The sequence below is a fragment of the Antennarius striatus genome, chromosome 12 (genome assembly GCF_040054535.1).
Source record: "Antennarius striatus isolate MH-2024 chromosome 12, ASM4005453v1, whole genome shotgun sequence".
Classification (NCBI taxonomy): domain Eukaryota; kingdom Metazoa; phylum Chordata; class Actinopteri; order Lophiiformes; family Antennariidae; genus Antennarius; species Antennarius striatus.
This window is the reverse complement of record NC_090787.1, coordinates 5,325,325-5,339,354: the sequence shown is the minus strand read 5'-3', so window position 1 is coordinate 5,339,354 and position 14,030 is coordinate 5,325,325. Positions and strand designations below refer to the sequence as shown.

General features: G+C 49.4%; 1 protein-coding gene across 2 annotated transcripts in view; it reads right to left on the bottom strand.

The window, feature by feature from the left end:
• Positions 1-680: 680 nt before the first annotated feature.
• gli2a (GLI family zinc finger 2a) overlaps positions 681-14,030 on the bottom strand; it is a 57,484-nt gene continuing 44,134 nt past the window's right edge. For both annotated transcript variants that reach the window (XM_068328681.1, XM_068328680.1), the window contains exons 6-14: positions 12,841-13,042; positions 12,568-12,766; positions 11,085-11,195; positions 10,638-10,778; positions 8,539-8,688; positions 7,398-7,562; positions 6,699-6,980; positions 5,442-5,808; positions 681-4,871 (exon numbers count right to left, since the gene is read on the bottom strand). In XM_068328681.1, the coding sequence (XP_068184782.1) occupies positions 2,611-4,871; positions 5,442-5,808; positions 6,699-6,980; positions 7,398-7,562; positions 8,539-8,688; positions 10,638-10,778; positions 11,085-11,195; positions 12,568-12,766; positions 12,841-13,042 (3,878 nt within the window). In that variant the 3' untranslated portion in view covers positions 681-2,610. The remainder of the gene's footprint in view (positions 4,872-5,441; positions 5,809-6,698; positions 6,981-7,397; positions 7,563-8,538; positions 8,689-10,637; positions 10,779-11,084; positions 11,196-12,567; positions 12,767-12,840; positions 13,043-14,030) is intronic.

The window sequence follows — 14,030 nt, the reverse complement described above, 5'->3', positions numbered from 1 at the left end:
AAAGCAAATGTATGCAGAGGAGGGGGAGTTAGCACAGCGCTATCACTGCTAACACCTAAATCACAGCGTGTGCTCGTCTAAAACAATGAGTAGATGCTGTTAAACGTTTTCTGTCACCTACGGCCGTTTTGTTTGTTGGTAATCAGAATTACTCCTGTTACTTTGGGTTTTAACTGCAACAAATCATTATATTTGTTTAAACTGCATAAAAACTATGAATTGGTGAATTTGGTGGGCGGGGCGTGAACAAAAACACCTCCAACCTGGATGGAAGGACCTTCAGCAACTTCTTCTGGTCGGCTCTGGAAGCTTAAGGCGTCCAAACGAATGAAATCCTCATCAAAAAGATAGAAGTGGTCAACATTGAGGGGGATTCAGCTAACCAGTGGCTAACCGTTCGTAAGACGGTAATAATCGGGATATGTCAAGCCAGACAGACTTACTCTACTCACCTTCGATTGCACCTTAGGCTATCTCGTTTGTTCACTTCTCTTGTGATTTGATCTATGGTTCTTTACTTCATCATGCAGCCGGCGCTTTGATCTGCGGTCTTTGTGAATTAACTAATGTACTTATTTACGGTAAAGTGTAATTATAAATGTTAAATTAACAGGCACATGTTAGAATACAGGTTTTACCCACAAGGACGACACAACTCAAGGATTTAAACAGAAAAAGGAGATAGTTTATTTGAAATGTACAAAAGCTATATACACACACACACACACATACACACACACACACACACACACAGCATAGTAAAAGCAAAAGGTAGCATACACACAAAACATTTAACGGCTACTTTGAAATTCAGCAAACATAATAAAACTGAGGAATTTGCGTCAGAAACAGGATTTCATTTTCAAAGTCCCCTCCTGGACTCCACAGTTCATCCAGAGCCTGGGGGGAGTACGGGAGAGGCGAGAGGGAGGTGGTACCAACGTGTTAATTAGGATCGGATCTCTGCTGAGAACACAGAGGTACTTGTATATTCTTTCAGAGCGCTCATCAGACGCAGGGATTCGCGCGCACTGAGAGGCTAACGCTAAGGAACATCCGTGTCCTTCCCAATCATTCACCCGTGTAAAACGAGACCGTGGAGAGTTAGTGCTTCTGATCCAGAGGGCAGCGAAGGACGTCTGATTTCACAGTGCCGTCCCCAAGAGCTCCGACCGTGATCAAAAAGATCTTAATATCTCCGGATCAGAACGTTGTAGGACCACATGTTTAAGCTAGGGCTGTCAAGTTCCTTCCACATCTTTGTTTCCTACCACGCTGACATTTGGGCAAAGTGATCTTTCAATTTGATGGACAATGTTTGCCAAAGTCATGGTACAACCCAAAAGTTCTGACTGTTGACCATGAGTTCCTGTTGGCTAGTAGAGGCTAGTTAGCGGCTAGCCTTTAAAACAGAATGGACATGCATCAGTTTCTAAATGTGCTCTGTTTGATTGGGCTACGATAACTGAATTCAGTGCTTTTTTTTAAAGAATACTTCACCCAAAAACGAGAGTTCAGTCATTTTCCACACCTGTCTCTTGCTTGGGTAAAGTTTTAAATCTGAAAACATTTCAGAAAACTACTAAACACAAATTACAGCGTTCGTCCAAACAGATTCCATGCAGTCCGTCCAGCAGAATCCATATGGCCTCTATGTAGCCTCTAAGCTAAAGGTGTTAGCATGAACTCCTAAGAAAGGTGAATGAACACTTGCACAAGGATCACCAACAATTGAGTGTAGCTTGGAGACTATGATGAAGGCAGTTTTCATCTTGAATCAGGGGAATAGGATGCCTTCTCTAATCGAATGGTGTTCTACAGGCGTCCAGGAAGTCAGGGTATGCTAAATGAGCTCTATGGAGTCAATGAATTTCTTGAACTAGTCCTGATCTTCTTCAGGTGAGCAGGATACCAATGCGATGCTGCTTCGATGCGGAGCCACAGAACCGTTTTGTGGACTAAGAAACGAGCTTTCCTCAAGTTTTGGGTTGAACGCAGAGTGACTTGTTTGTTTTTGGGTGAATTATTCCTTTAACCACCTGAATGTTTGGAGGTGATGTGAATAGATGAAGATAACACAGATATAATACAAGATCTTCTTAAAGTGATAGAGCTCCTATGTTATTGTACCTTTGACAGCCTTAGTTTAAACATCAAACTTAATATCGTATCTTAAAGCAGGTACCATACAGTATAATCTAAACACATAAAGGTCTTCATGAGAAAATATCATCTGTTATCTACATACCCCTTCCATTCTCTGGAAGATCTCGTAACCTTGATGTCTTCAGTCAGGATCTGAACGGCACAGTTGATTGGAGGGCTTTTACGCCGGAAACACTGATTGGCCGTACCCTCGGCTATTGTACAGTATTTGTAGGTAAAGTGTATGGCTTTTAATGATAGAAAATTGTCCTTGACTCTACTTATACCTTTTTAATGTAACATAAGATAACCTGAAGAAAATATTACAAGATAAGCATATTCCTATGGACAATGAAATGTATTCCTGGCCCGTTTTGCATTGTTGAATCAGTGCCTTCTTGTGTAGTCCGTGTTCTTGATGTAGACCGGTTCCGGCTGGATGGACAATAAGGTGTCCAACAGCTCTCAGCTGATCATGTTGAGGAACTTGCTTTCTTCAGCTAAAGCCGTTAGCATCGAGTTCATGTCCCCGATGGCCATGTTACCGATCCCTGCCGGTACTGACGCCAGTGTGACGGAGTTGCGGGGGGTGGTGAGACGTGAAGAATTCTGGGAGAGGCTCTGCAGGAGGCCGGGACTTAAGGTTCCCGACATGAGGCTGGAGTGATCTCCGTCGTCTAACATGCTGTCGAAGTCGATCTGGGGGTGTTCCGGCCCACTGGAACCGTTTGTCGAACAGTCTGCCGTACTGCTGGAGACCTGGTTGACTCCCGGGGAGGCCATGTTGGCGGCAGCATTGCCGTTACTTGCAGGAGCCTGGCTGGCACCTGGGGACATGGGGGGGTCGACGCTGACAGACGGCGGTTCAAACATATTGATCTGACCCGTGTAGAACACAGCAGAGTTTGGATTGTCAGAGTTGCTGTTGTGGGCTGTTGACCCATTGGGCCTCTTGGGGCTTGCCTCCGACGTGCCGGTGACCCGACTGGGGCTCAGTTCAGGTGCCTTGGGTATTCGGTTCAGTTGTGTCATACTCAAACCTGGGTGCTGTCTGGAATTGGGCTTGGGTTCTGCCGGAGGCCTGGGTTGTAATATTCCCCTGCTTCCATTTGGGTTATTGTGCTGGTGCTGCTGAGAAAGACCACCGTAGGTCTGCTGTGGATCTACCGGGTTCCCATGAGAATACCCGTTACTTTGAGTCCTGTGTCCTGGATTTGCCAGACTGTTCAGGGTCGGTCTCATACTAGTGCTCCCAGACATGGAGTTTGGGATGGTCTCTTGGCCAAACCCTTGCTGCGGACTCATGTGCTCACTATAGTTCGCATGGTTTCCTTGCCTCAGCTGTTGGTGGGACAGGTTTGTTAGTCTCTGGCTGTTTTGGTTCACATACCCCTGCAAAGACATATTTTGACTCATCGGCACTACCTGCTGGTTGCTGCCCAGGCCTTGACTTTGTCCTGGGAAGGAACCAAAATTGTGCCTCTGCTGGACAACAGTGAGGTTCCCCCGTAGAGGTTGCTGTTGTTTGGAGAGTTTGGTCGTGGCGTCTACGGTCCCCGAGCTCACCTCGTTCCACTGCACCGGCATGTTGTTCTTGCATTCCGATGGCGCTGCAAAAGGCTGCTGGGAGCCACCGGGACCCATGTGGCAAGACTGCATGTCCTGACCAGGTGGGGGCATTGTGGCATCCACCATGGCCATCCTCCTCTGTGCATAGAACGATGCTGGTGGGGCCATGCCTGATTGGTAGCCCTGAGTCAGATTGTTGGAATGGTAGTCCACTTGCCCCGAGTTGTGACCTGAGGCTCCAGAGTTCTGGGACCTGAGGTACTGGACCACATCATCTGGAAGCATCATATCATCCTCCCCAGTAGCCATCGTCCCATCTACTGCCATGTTCTCCATGGCTACATTCTCAGAAATGCTAGGTGGTCTGGGGGCGAACGGGTATCGTTGGAGGCTACCATCTGAGCGGGTGTATCCCTGCATGCCCAGCGTCTGGTAGCGTTCAGACGGACCAATCATAGGGTTCATGTTGTTCATGCTGTTGTAGCGCTGAACCCTCGGGAAGGAGACGGGGTCCAGCGTGGAACGGCGCACCGGGTCACTGGCTCGCCGTGGGAGGTTGTTGGGTACCTCGTGGGGCATCATGCTCCGTGTGGCGTACCCAGTGTCGCTGCATCGGCGAGGAATGGTTCCAGAGGGCGGCTGATGGAATGGGCGCGAGGACCCTTCCTGGGAGTCGCTGTACAACGCCATGCGGGTCCTTAAGCTCATTCGATCCATGTTGGGAAGAGGAGTAGGTGGAGCTCCACCGGTGGCAGCAGCATACTTTGCTTTTAGACGATAATGCTGAGCTGGGGTCAGACTGAGGAGGCTTGGTAGACCCCCACTGCCGACGCCGCCCCCTCCACAGTGGCTGGCCTCGCTGGAGCGGCGGGATAGGTCGGTCGAGATCGGGTCGTACGAGTCGGCCGAGCTGATGTTGTTGTGACGGTTTGCACCAAACTGGGACGCCTCACTGGAACGGCGGCTGGAATAGCAGGGGGAGATCCCAGAGGAGCGCCGGCTCATGGTGTACGCTGAGCTGATGGTGCTGGTGGTGCTGTCGCGGCGCTCGTTCAGCTGGTTGAGCAGAGTCACTTCACACAGAGACACGTCACCAATGCGTTGGCCGGGGTACAGACTCTGGTTATTCATGATGTTGGAGCCGTCCATTAGGGAACCTGGAAGGTGGAAGAGTATGACATCATGACAAAAAAACAATCCCCAGTCATACAAAGTGTTTAATCCTTTACCTATGGCGCTAGTGCCCACGCTAGAAGCTGGCGAGCGTGCATATGTTACGGTAGTCGCAACCTTGCGTAAATGGTGTTTGAGGCAAAACACAGCAAGATTGAGGAGTTAGGGTATTGAGAAGCCGTGTGACCATCTTGCGATGCTTCTGGTGTTTTGCCATAAACGTCATCTACGCACGGTTGAGACTACCATAACTAGTGCAGACTTGCCAGCTTCTAGCGCGGATGCTAGCGCTGTAGGTAAAGGGTTAAGGCAGGTGGGGCTGTTCCACCAATACTTGCCGGTCTGTCTGATACTGACAAAAGGGGGGGTTGTACCTGGGATTTCCTGTCAGAAATTTTAAAGCCTTTTTCCGAGCTCATGAAACTTGAATGTGGTTGGAGACTTTTAGAACTACTAGCTGAATTACAAATGTATTTTTACCACTTAGGGGTAAAAAGGGCTGAAGCATGAAGTTGACAAACACTGACCTAAACCCGGTACCCCTGAGAACTCACCGACTGCAGGTATGGGAGGCAGCTTGGTGCTGTTGCGTTGGCCCTGCAGCGGTTGCGGTGCGGCGTTGCCCCAGGGGCAGGAGTCCCTCACCATCTTCAGCCGTTCCTTCTTAATGTTCTCCAGTTTAATGGTGACCGCGCCACCATGACCCACCGCTTTCCTGAGCTGTAGCCCCACCCCAGCCTGTTGCCCCCCGGCGGGAACAGTGGAGTCAACCATGGGGCACTCATCCTGCGCGCTGAGGTCCCCGAAGCTGCCTCCGCTGTGCATGGTCATCTCCACCCCACTGTCGTTGTTGTTGGCGCTGCTGAGAGGCGACGGCTCACTGCTGCAGGACGAGTGGCCGCCAGGACTGGACTGGTACGTCTGGTGGGGGGGGGGGCAGCAAGGAGACGCCGTTAGCTAACAGCTTGACCACCGAGATGCAGGTTTAGTTTTCTGCTAATATTCTACCAAACTTCCAAAAACATGAATAAAAAAATAAAGGCTCAAGTCGCACATGAACTTCAGAGAACTCCTTTATGTATGCTTCAGTATTAAATAATTACCACGGCTACAACAGATTCTGATTGTTCTGGTGTTTTGTAATAACTAATGTGGGCCTGTACTCCCGAGATCTAATCAATTATACATGAGTTTGATTTATTTACATGAACACTATAGATAATGAATGAGTTCTGTGAGCAGCAACGGTAATTTACCCCGGCCAAAAAATTAAGTCAAGTGATCACAGCTTGACTTTGGCGTCGCATATTCAGCTAGCATGCTAAAGACAGCAAGCCTGTGATATTTTAAAGAACTCATCATGCAGCAATGAAATGAAATATCATGCAAAGAAAGGATTTTCGTCCATGCGACACATTTGCGGTTGGAGCGCTCACCTCAGTGCAGTCTGTCCATTAGGTAGGTTAGCTTCAGAGAAGCAAGTTCAAGCAAGAAGCAGAGTTAGCAAAGAAGCGCCGCTAGATGCTAAAGTTCAGGGCAATGTTAGTAGAAAACAGGAAGTTAGAAAAGGTGAGAGCTAGTGCTAAAGGGTTTTCAATGGCGATGAATCCATTTGGTTGATTTTTTGGTTAATTTGAACAAATCTTGTCCAAAGTATCAGGATGTCCTCTATCAATTAGCTTTAGCTTCCTAGCTGCAGGCTAATTTAAGCCTCAGATGAAGGAAGGCAACCAGATTAAATCATTAACGAGAGCCATTTAAAAGACACTTTTAGTGTATTACATGTGTAATGGTATCTGTTTGCGACCCACCATGGAGTTCTCTGTCTTGATGGACTTGACCTGCAGACAGTCCTCCACGCCTCTGGAGGTGCTGTTCACCTCGATCTTGCTGTCCACGCTTCTGGTGCCCAGTTTGGAGTTGGCCTCATTCTCCCCGTTGCCTTTGGGCGGTTGTGGCCTCGGGGGGGCGTCACCGCGCTGCTTCTTGGTGACGTGGGCCTCGGGTCCATGGACTGTCTTGACGTGCTTCCTGAGGGAGCTGGGGTCCGTGTAGCGCTTGGTGCAGCCCGGGATCTTGCACACGTACGGTTTCTACCGAGAGGAACAGTTTAAGGTTCAGGTGCAGCTGTGAAATGCGAGGATGAAACTGTGGCGTTGGGGATTGTTTGCTAGAATTACCCGATATGTGGATGAAACTGGTATTCGTGATTCCTCATCATTTTCCACGTGTTAGCTTGTTGTTTGCTAGAATTTACTCTATTCGTGGATGACCCTGAATGCCTCGTGTGACAGGGGGCTGTGTATGTTTTCTAAGTCAGAGTTTAACGGCGTTATTATTCCTTTATACTCACTGATTGTCTGGAAGATTTACGACCTGTTTCTGTTGTGGCTCGATCTGGAAGCGATTTCCTGATTGCTCGGCTTTTAACGACGGCGGCGGAGGTCTGCGCTCAGAGTGTTCTCAGAGTCGCTCGTGAAAGTGTTTAGAGCATCGACCTCAGGACGTACCTCGTTGGAGTGGGTCCGGTTCTGGTGCTTGGCCCGGTCGGATGCGTTGGAGAAGGCCTTGTTGCAGCCCTCGTGCTCGCACACATAGGGCTTCTCCCCGGTGTGCGATCGCAGGTGCGTCTTCAGGTTCTCCAGGCGGGAGTAGGCTTTGGAGCAGCCCTCGAACTGCAAAGAGAACGACCCGTCAGGGAAAACCGCTCCTCCTGTTTGTGCTCCAGATGTAATCTAGTCCTGGACCCGTTCCCACCTACTGTGGCGTCCCACACAAAAGCACTCGGCTCAGAAAAAACAGGGCTATTATGTGAAGTATCTAAACGAAGTGTGAGGTGTGGTTCCGACACAATGAGAAGTCTGTTTAGCCTTTGTGAGTGCTTGTGCTTTACAAGCTGTAATCTGGTGTTCCCTCTGAACAATCAGGGCGAACACCGCCACCTTTGAAACCGAAGAAAAATCAGAAGAGCGGCGAACGCAAAGTCGGACGTTCAGAGATTAGACTAAAGGAGCGATGCACGTGGGATTAGAGCTCAGAACCTACAGCGAGGTCTTAATAAGGACCCTCAGCCCCTCGCCTGTCTGCAGATTTTAATTACCCGCCCACGCCGTCAATCAGCTTCTTAACTCCTTCACCCGCCGTCGGCTTTGAAGCCGCACACACAGCCCCGAGATTTGATCTTCAATAACGTCGCTGTGATTTATCGAAATGAGGAATATCGGCGGCGCTCATCACCTTAAATCACGTTTGTCTATTCTTAAAGTGGCAGCACGGCTGCTAGCAAAGCTAACTGACGCCTGGATCCACCGGTTAGCTTAGCAGCTAACGCTTTGAAAGATGGAAGTTTTGATTGATGCTCACTCTTAAAAGTGTTTAAGTTATAAATTTATGTTCACAAAATCTCTGATTCTGATAAAAATAGATCCGTTAGAACTGCTCAGAGGCAAACAGGAAGTGAACTCCTGACACATAATCCCTTGGCATGATGGGACTTGTAGGATCACATGATGCAGATTAAACCTATATATCTCTAGGAGGGCTCTGGCCACATAACCCAACTAGACCGAACCAGACCTCAGAGAACCGGACCTTTGACGGTTCTTACCGGGTTCTTTACCGGATTCTTACCGGGTTCTACCAGGTTCTCACCGTGCACTTGTGCGGCTTCTCCCCCGTGTGGCGCCTCATGTGGACCACCAGCATGTACTGCGCCTTGAAGGGCTTCTGCTCGCGCGAACACTCCTCCCAGCGGCACACGAACTCCTTCTTCTCGCCGTGGATGTGGTCGTTGTTGATGTGCTGCGGAGACAGAAGACTGTTCAAACGGTTTCCCGCCAAAGATTTTGCGTCTTTAACGGTGTCACACGTCGCTAATGGCGGTGACGCATCCGTCAACAGGACGACGACGGTAAAACACGACATGTTGTTTCAGTGGGTCGGACTTCCTCAGGTCAGACCAGGAGGAGTTTATCTTGCATTCTTCTCCTGAGGGACAGGAAGTCCACATCTTCCTGTGTGACGCTTCGACATTAACGCTGCATCAGTTTGTTTTTATCTGTGATCTAGAACTGCTCCAGAACTTCTCCTTGAGGCGGCAGTATTTCTTGAAAGGTGTCAATGAGTAAAATTGAAAACCTTAAATTGGCTCGAGTATGTTAAGAAAATAGAATAATTTATGATCCGTCTACAGTTTTGAAAATGAATTTTATAGAAGGGAGGAAACTTTTCGAAGAATGACAGAATCTCCGTATTCACGAAACCCTGGTTGGATCATTTCGGTTCTGCTTTGAGGCTCATCCAGTTCTACCTGAGGTCACTTCAGTCGTTTTAAATAATGATAATAATCAAAGGACCTTAATCTAGATCCAGATCAGCACCAGAATTCTGTGAGGAATCAGTCACGGCGGTATCGCGACCCAAGACGTTTGAGCGTTTCCTCCAGCGTTTCATCTGCGGAGGCACAAATCGGTTTCTACACCAACACTTAAAAACCCCCGTCTCGTGCACCACATGCAAATATCCACACACCCAGAGGAACCACGGCGCTTCCTGAGGACATCCCGGCCCACAATGCTCCACTTCTGTGGTCAGCGCTCCGCCCGGCGGTAGATGATTCTGCTGGGATCTATTCTGGGTGCAAGAGGACGACTGGAAACAAGCTCAGCCTCTATTTTCAGGTTGCGCGCGACTCTACATCCATAATTTTGGGATTACTTGGTCTAACCCAGAGAGAACCCACAGGTGTGAGCTCAGGAGGAAAAGAAACAGCTTTTCTGATTGTTTATGAAAAAGTTGACAGCAGGCAAAAGCTGTTTAGAAACTATAGATCAAACCTTTATTAGCTGCTCGCTAATCCTGGCGAGCTCTCTCTGAGACTGTGGTTTGGGAGCTCAAGCTGGGGCAAAGTTGTCAGAGGTAACTGCAGGTCCCGGGTCTGCGGACCTGACACTGTACCCCCCCACACCGCCCTCAGATGCTAATCAGAGAGCGCAACGCTAACGGAGGAAACAGGGAGCGGGAGGGTCCACGACTCCAGAGCTCCTCACATGACGATGGATTTATGGTCGGCCCTCTGGGCGTCAGGGGCCAGGGGTGTCGCTGGGAGCCAGGGGTCAGGGGTCATGGTTCAGAGGGGTGGGAGGGGGCACAGCTGCAGGCCTTGGGCTTGAATTTGGTGAGAGCTGGCGGCTCATTAAAGGAGGCGGTGTCAACGGGAACAGATCAGTTCCAGGACGGCGAGCCAAGTAGCTAACTTCAGTGAACTTCTGTCTCTTAACGCGACAAGTCGTAACTGCATGATGGGAAAAAACACCGGATAAAACCAAATGACACGTTTTCAGTCTGAGAGCTGTTCGATGATTCTAGAAGTGTTTAAAAGCAGTTCCTCTATTGGCCACTCATGACTCACCCCTGAAGGGAGTTGTTAGTCCGACACCCAACCTCCCACCAAAAAAAAATAGCTGAAAGACCAGCATGAATGACAATTTCATAGGTAATTGGATATGGATTTTTACCTAATTACGTGGCTCAAAGCTGTTTGACTTTCTATTTGTCTGCTTAGTCAGCACTGAACAACTAGAAACTTAGCAAACAACTACCAACTTAGTTGTCTGGTAAGTCTTTCACCCAAATGTTGGGTTGACCAGTTGAGACGGTGACAACCACAGCTGGAACAACGAGACTCAAAACGGTTTTGTGGGTCTATGGATGGTGCTGCGGTCGGGGTGTAGCCACCCCCCGTCACTCACGTGCACCAGCTGGTCCTGGGTGTCGTACTCCTTGCTGCAGCCCTCCCAGTGGCAGTTGGTCTCGTAAACGGCCTCGGGCTCCTGTTTGCTCTCATCTTTATCCAGATCCTCGCTCAGTTCCAGAACGCCTCCAGAGTGGTCCTGGAGAGAGGAGGGATCATTCAGGAGGTGCTACAGGAAGTCCTGGGTTACAGGGAGTCCTGGGTTACAGGGAGTCCTGGGTTACAGGAAGTCCTGCGCTACTACTTCCTGTGGTGGATAAGTTTAAGAAGCTTCTGGACTCTTATCTGCTGCTCTATAATGAGCTGATATGTATGCGTGACGACGCCCCCCGTCATTGATTAACGGAGCTATTTATTCATCAATGAGGTGAAGCGGGGCTGAAGCTGAAGCTTCATCATCCATACAGCTGATCTGTTGATACCGAACACGATTCAGACTCGTTACCTGAGAGGAAGGTGAGATTGGGAGCAGAGCCTCTGCCTCTGTCTTGACCTTTGACCTCTTGGTGGTCAGCTGGTTGACGGTGCTGCTGACCGCCGGGTCTCCGCTGGCGTTCTGTGGGAGGAAGAGAGCTTTGAGGTGTTGTTTTGAGGTGGAAGCTTGTTGCTGATGGGGGGGTCACAGAGATAGCTCACTAACACTTCTTGGCTCGACGCTGGGAGTTGTCCTGGTTGCGCCAGGCTCCGCGGCCCATAAGTCAGAGTGGGACCCGCCGCCGAGACTAAACAGTTTAGACTGCTTTGTGATCGCCAAAGCCGCACAGAAATATGAAAGAAGAGGAGTTATTACCCTCACAGGGTCGGGGGGGGGGGGTCAGGGGGCACTTTGATCAGCCGACTGATTCTGGAGCGAGACGGGCTGGTGGGGCGCTAATGGAAATGAAACCAAAGGATGTGATGAATAACTGCCTGTGTGTGTGTGTGTGTGTGTGTGTGTATGGAGCGCCATTGAAGGCGTCTAATATTGGAGGGGGGGGGTCTCTTAATCCCACCCAGACGTTTCTGTTGGCCTCTGTGATTCACTCGGTTGGCTGGAACCCAAACGGGGAATGTGGTTCTGATCAGAGCGAATGGGAGCGGATTGGGGGGTGGAAGTTTACACTCAGAGTGTCTGGTGTGTACGGGGGGTGGGGTGGAGGGGGTGGTGGTGGGGAGTCCCGCATATTTCTGACTTGAGACAATTTATGAATCATCCTTTGTTCGACTGGTGAAGAATCAGAACGTCACAGTGGTTCTGGAGGTGTCCGGGTCAGGAGGGGGTCGCGTCCTGTTTCAAGTTGTGTTTCATCGATTATACAGTATATTTGGAATATAAAGAGTTTATCAGAATTTATTTAACTTAAAAAAATTAAGTAACATTCAATTGAATTAACGGAATTTATCTGACTGTTGGATCACAGGATTGTTTCCAGGACAGAGAGAGGGGGCGTGTAAGGGGGCGGAGCCTTTATTTAACTTTCCACTTATAAAAAATGTGTTTTTTTGAAAAGAATTTCCGCATTTTCAAAAATATTTCCCTCGTACCTAACTTTCCAAGACAAAATTCTAGCAACAACCCTCATTTTTGTCTTTTTGAAAAAAAATTCTAACAATGCAGCCGATACTAGCATCCTGCTAGCTTAGCAGAATGCTAATCCTGATTCTATCTTGTCCTCTGTATTTTTGTTGTTGGTGGTTTTGCTGTAAATAGTAAATATGTGGATATATCTCTAAATGGACATTACGTAGCAATGACGCCTCAGTAATAATGATATAGTAGCAAAGACTACTAGCATAATAGAATTTTTATGCTAATAGTTAAACAAGAACAAAGTAATTTTTAACTCCACCACAAGTCATAAAAAATGGAATTCCCCTGAAAATTTACTGTATGATGATGAGCTAATTTAGCATAATGCTAGTTCCTGGTTGTGTTGCATCATTCCTACCTGGTTCCCCTCTGCGCTGGAGCTGTTGTGGGAGGCGGTCATGGCCGAGGCGCTGAGGGCGTGTTGGCGGGCGGAGAACGAGGACGGCGTCGGTTGGATGAGTGGAGGGGTGTGGCCAAAGGCGTTGAGGCCTCTCTGCTGACTCAGCAGCTGCTGGTACGCCACGGGGTTGATGTGAGGCGGGAAGCTGAACGACGGGCTGGACGCCAACAAGACACGTTAGTTCATGGGAAACATTTTAGCCCGCAGTTGGATGAACCGTAGGGCGCGTACCTGAGGCCCCCGACTGACAGGTGTCCGTAGGAGCTGCTGGCGGCCGAGCTGGACCGCGAGTTGTTGATGTACGCCACCAGCGAGTTGGGCGAGGTGCGGATCATGGTCTGCAGGTCGATGCTTGCGTCGGACAGCGGCGAGATGGACAGTGCCCGTTTCCTGCTGAGGCGGGGCGTCAGGCGGGGGCTGGAGAACCGAGACACTGTGGACAGAGACATCAACCGTCATGCTAACAATCACATGTATGGCATCACTGCCATGGACCTTCACCAGCCAGGAGAACAAACAGTGTTCTCCTGGAGGTCACGGCCACGCTAGGCTATGTGCTATCTCCCCCATCTTTCTCACCCCCCCCCCACCATTTAACATTCGCATCCTCTTATGCATAATGAATCATTCTCAGTAATTACCCCGATACTGATCTCTCGCCGCTGTACAAGTTAAATGGAGGCAATTTAAACAAATTGATCTCAGAATACCATTAAAAACAACAAGACCGGCTCACAGAGGTCGGGTTCACGACCCCTCGGAGGACCTGGTGCTGGCACGACTTTCTTGTTCTTACGAGGCGAGGCTCGTTTCCTAAGAAGTTGAAGATACGGCGGTTTACTTTTCCACGTGTCTTTACTCATTTATCGTAACTCCAGAGTCTGATTGTTCCCTCGCCCCTGACAGGTGCTGTGCTGAAGTGTGACGGGACGGAGAGCAGCGCCGCCACGTGAGCCTTTCTGCCATCGTTTAATTAGGTCTTAAAGCAGATATTACTAGAGGCGCGAGAGGCAGGAAACTCATAATGTGCCCATCACGGCTCACCTCGCCACACGTTTGTGCCGCCGTCAGAAGGAACCCAAGCCCTGAGCCCTCCTGCCTGAGGCCAACGGACTCCAGACCTTCAGCCGTAAACCGGGCCCCCGCTTCCAGAACGATTACGATTGGAGGTGGCGAGTCGTAAAGCGGAGGCATGTGTGCCGAGTTAAGAGCCCCCCCGGGAACTTAAGACGACGGATGGAGGGGGGGGGCGCTGGAGACGGTAAAGATGTTTTAGAAACAACTGTTAAATGACGTCTCTATCTTTGTTTCGACACGTAGAGGGCGGGGTTTAGGGGGAGGTCATGGGAGGGCGGAGCTAAATGTATGCAGCTGTTGGACCGGGGATGTTCTACAACTAGTTTACACTGTTTAGAATATCT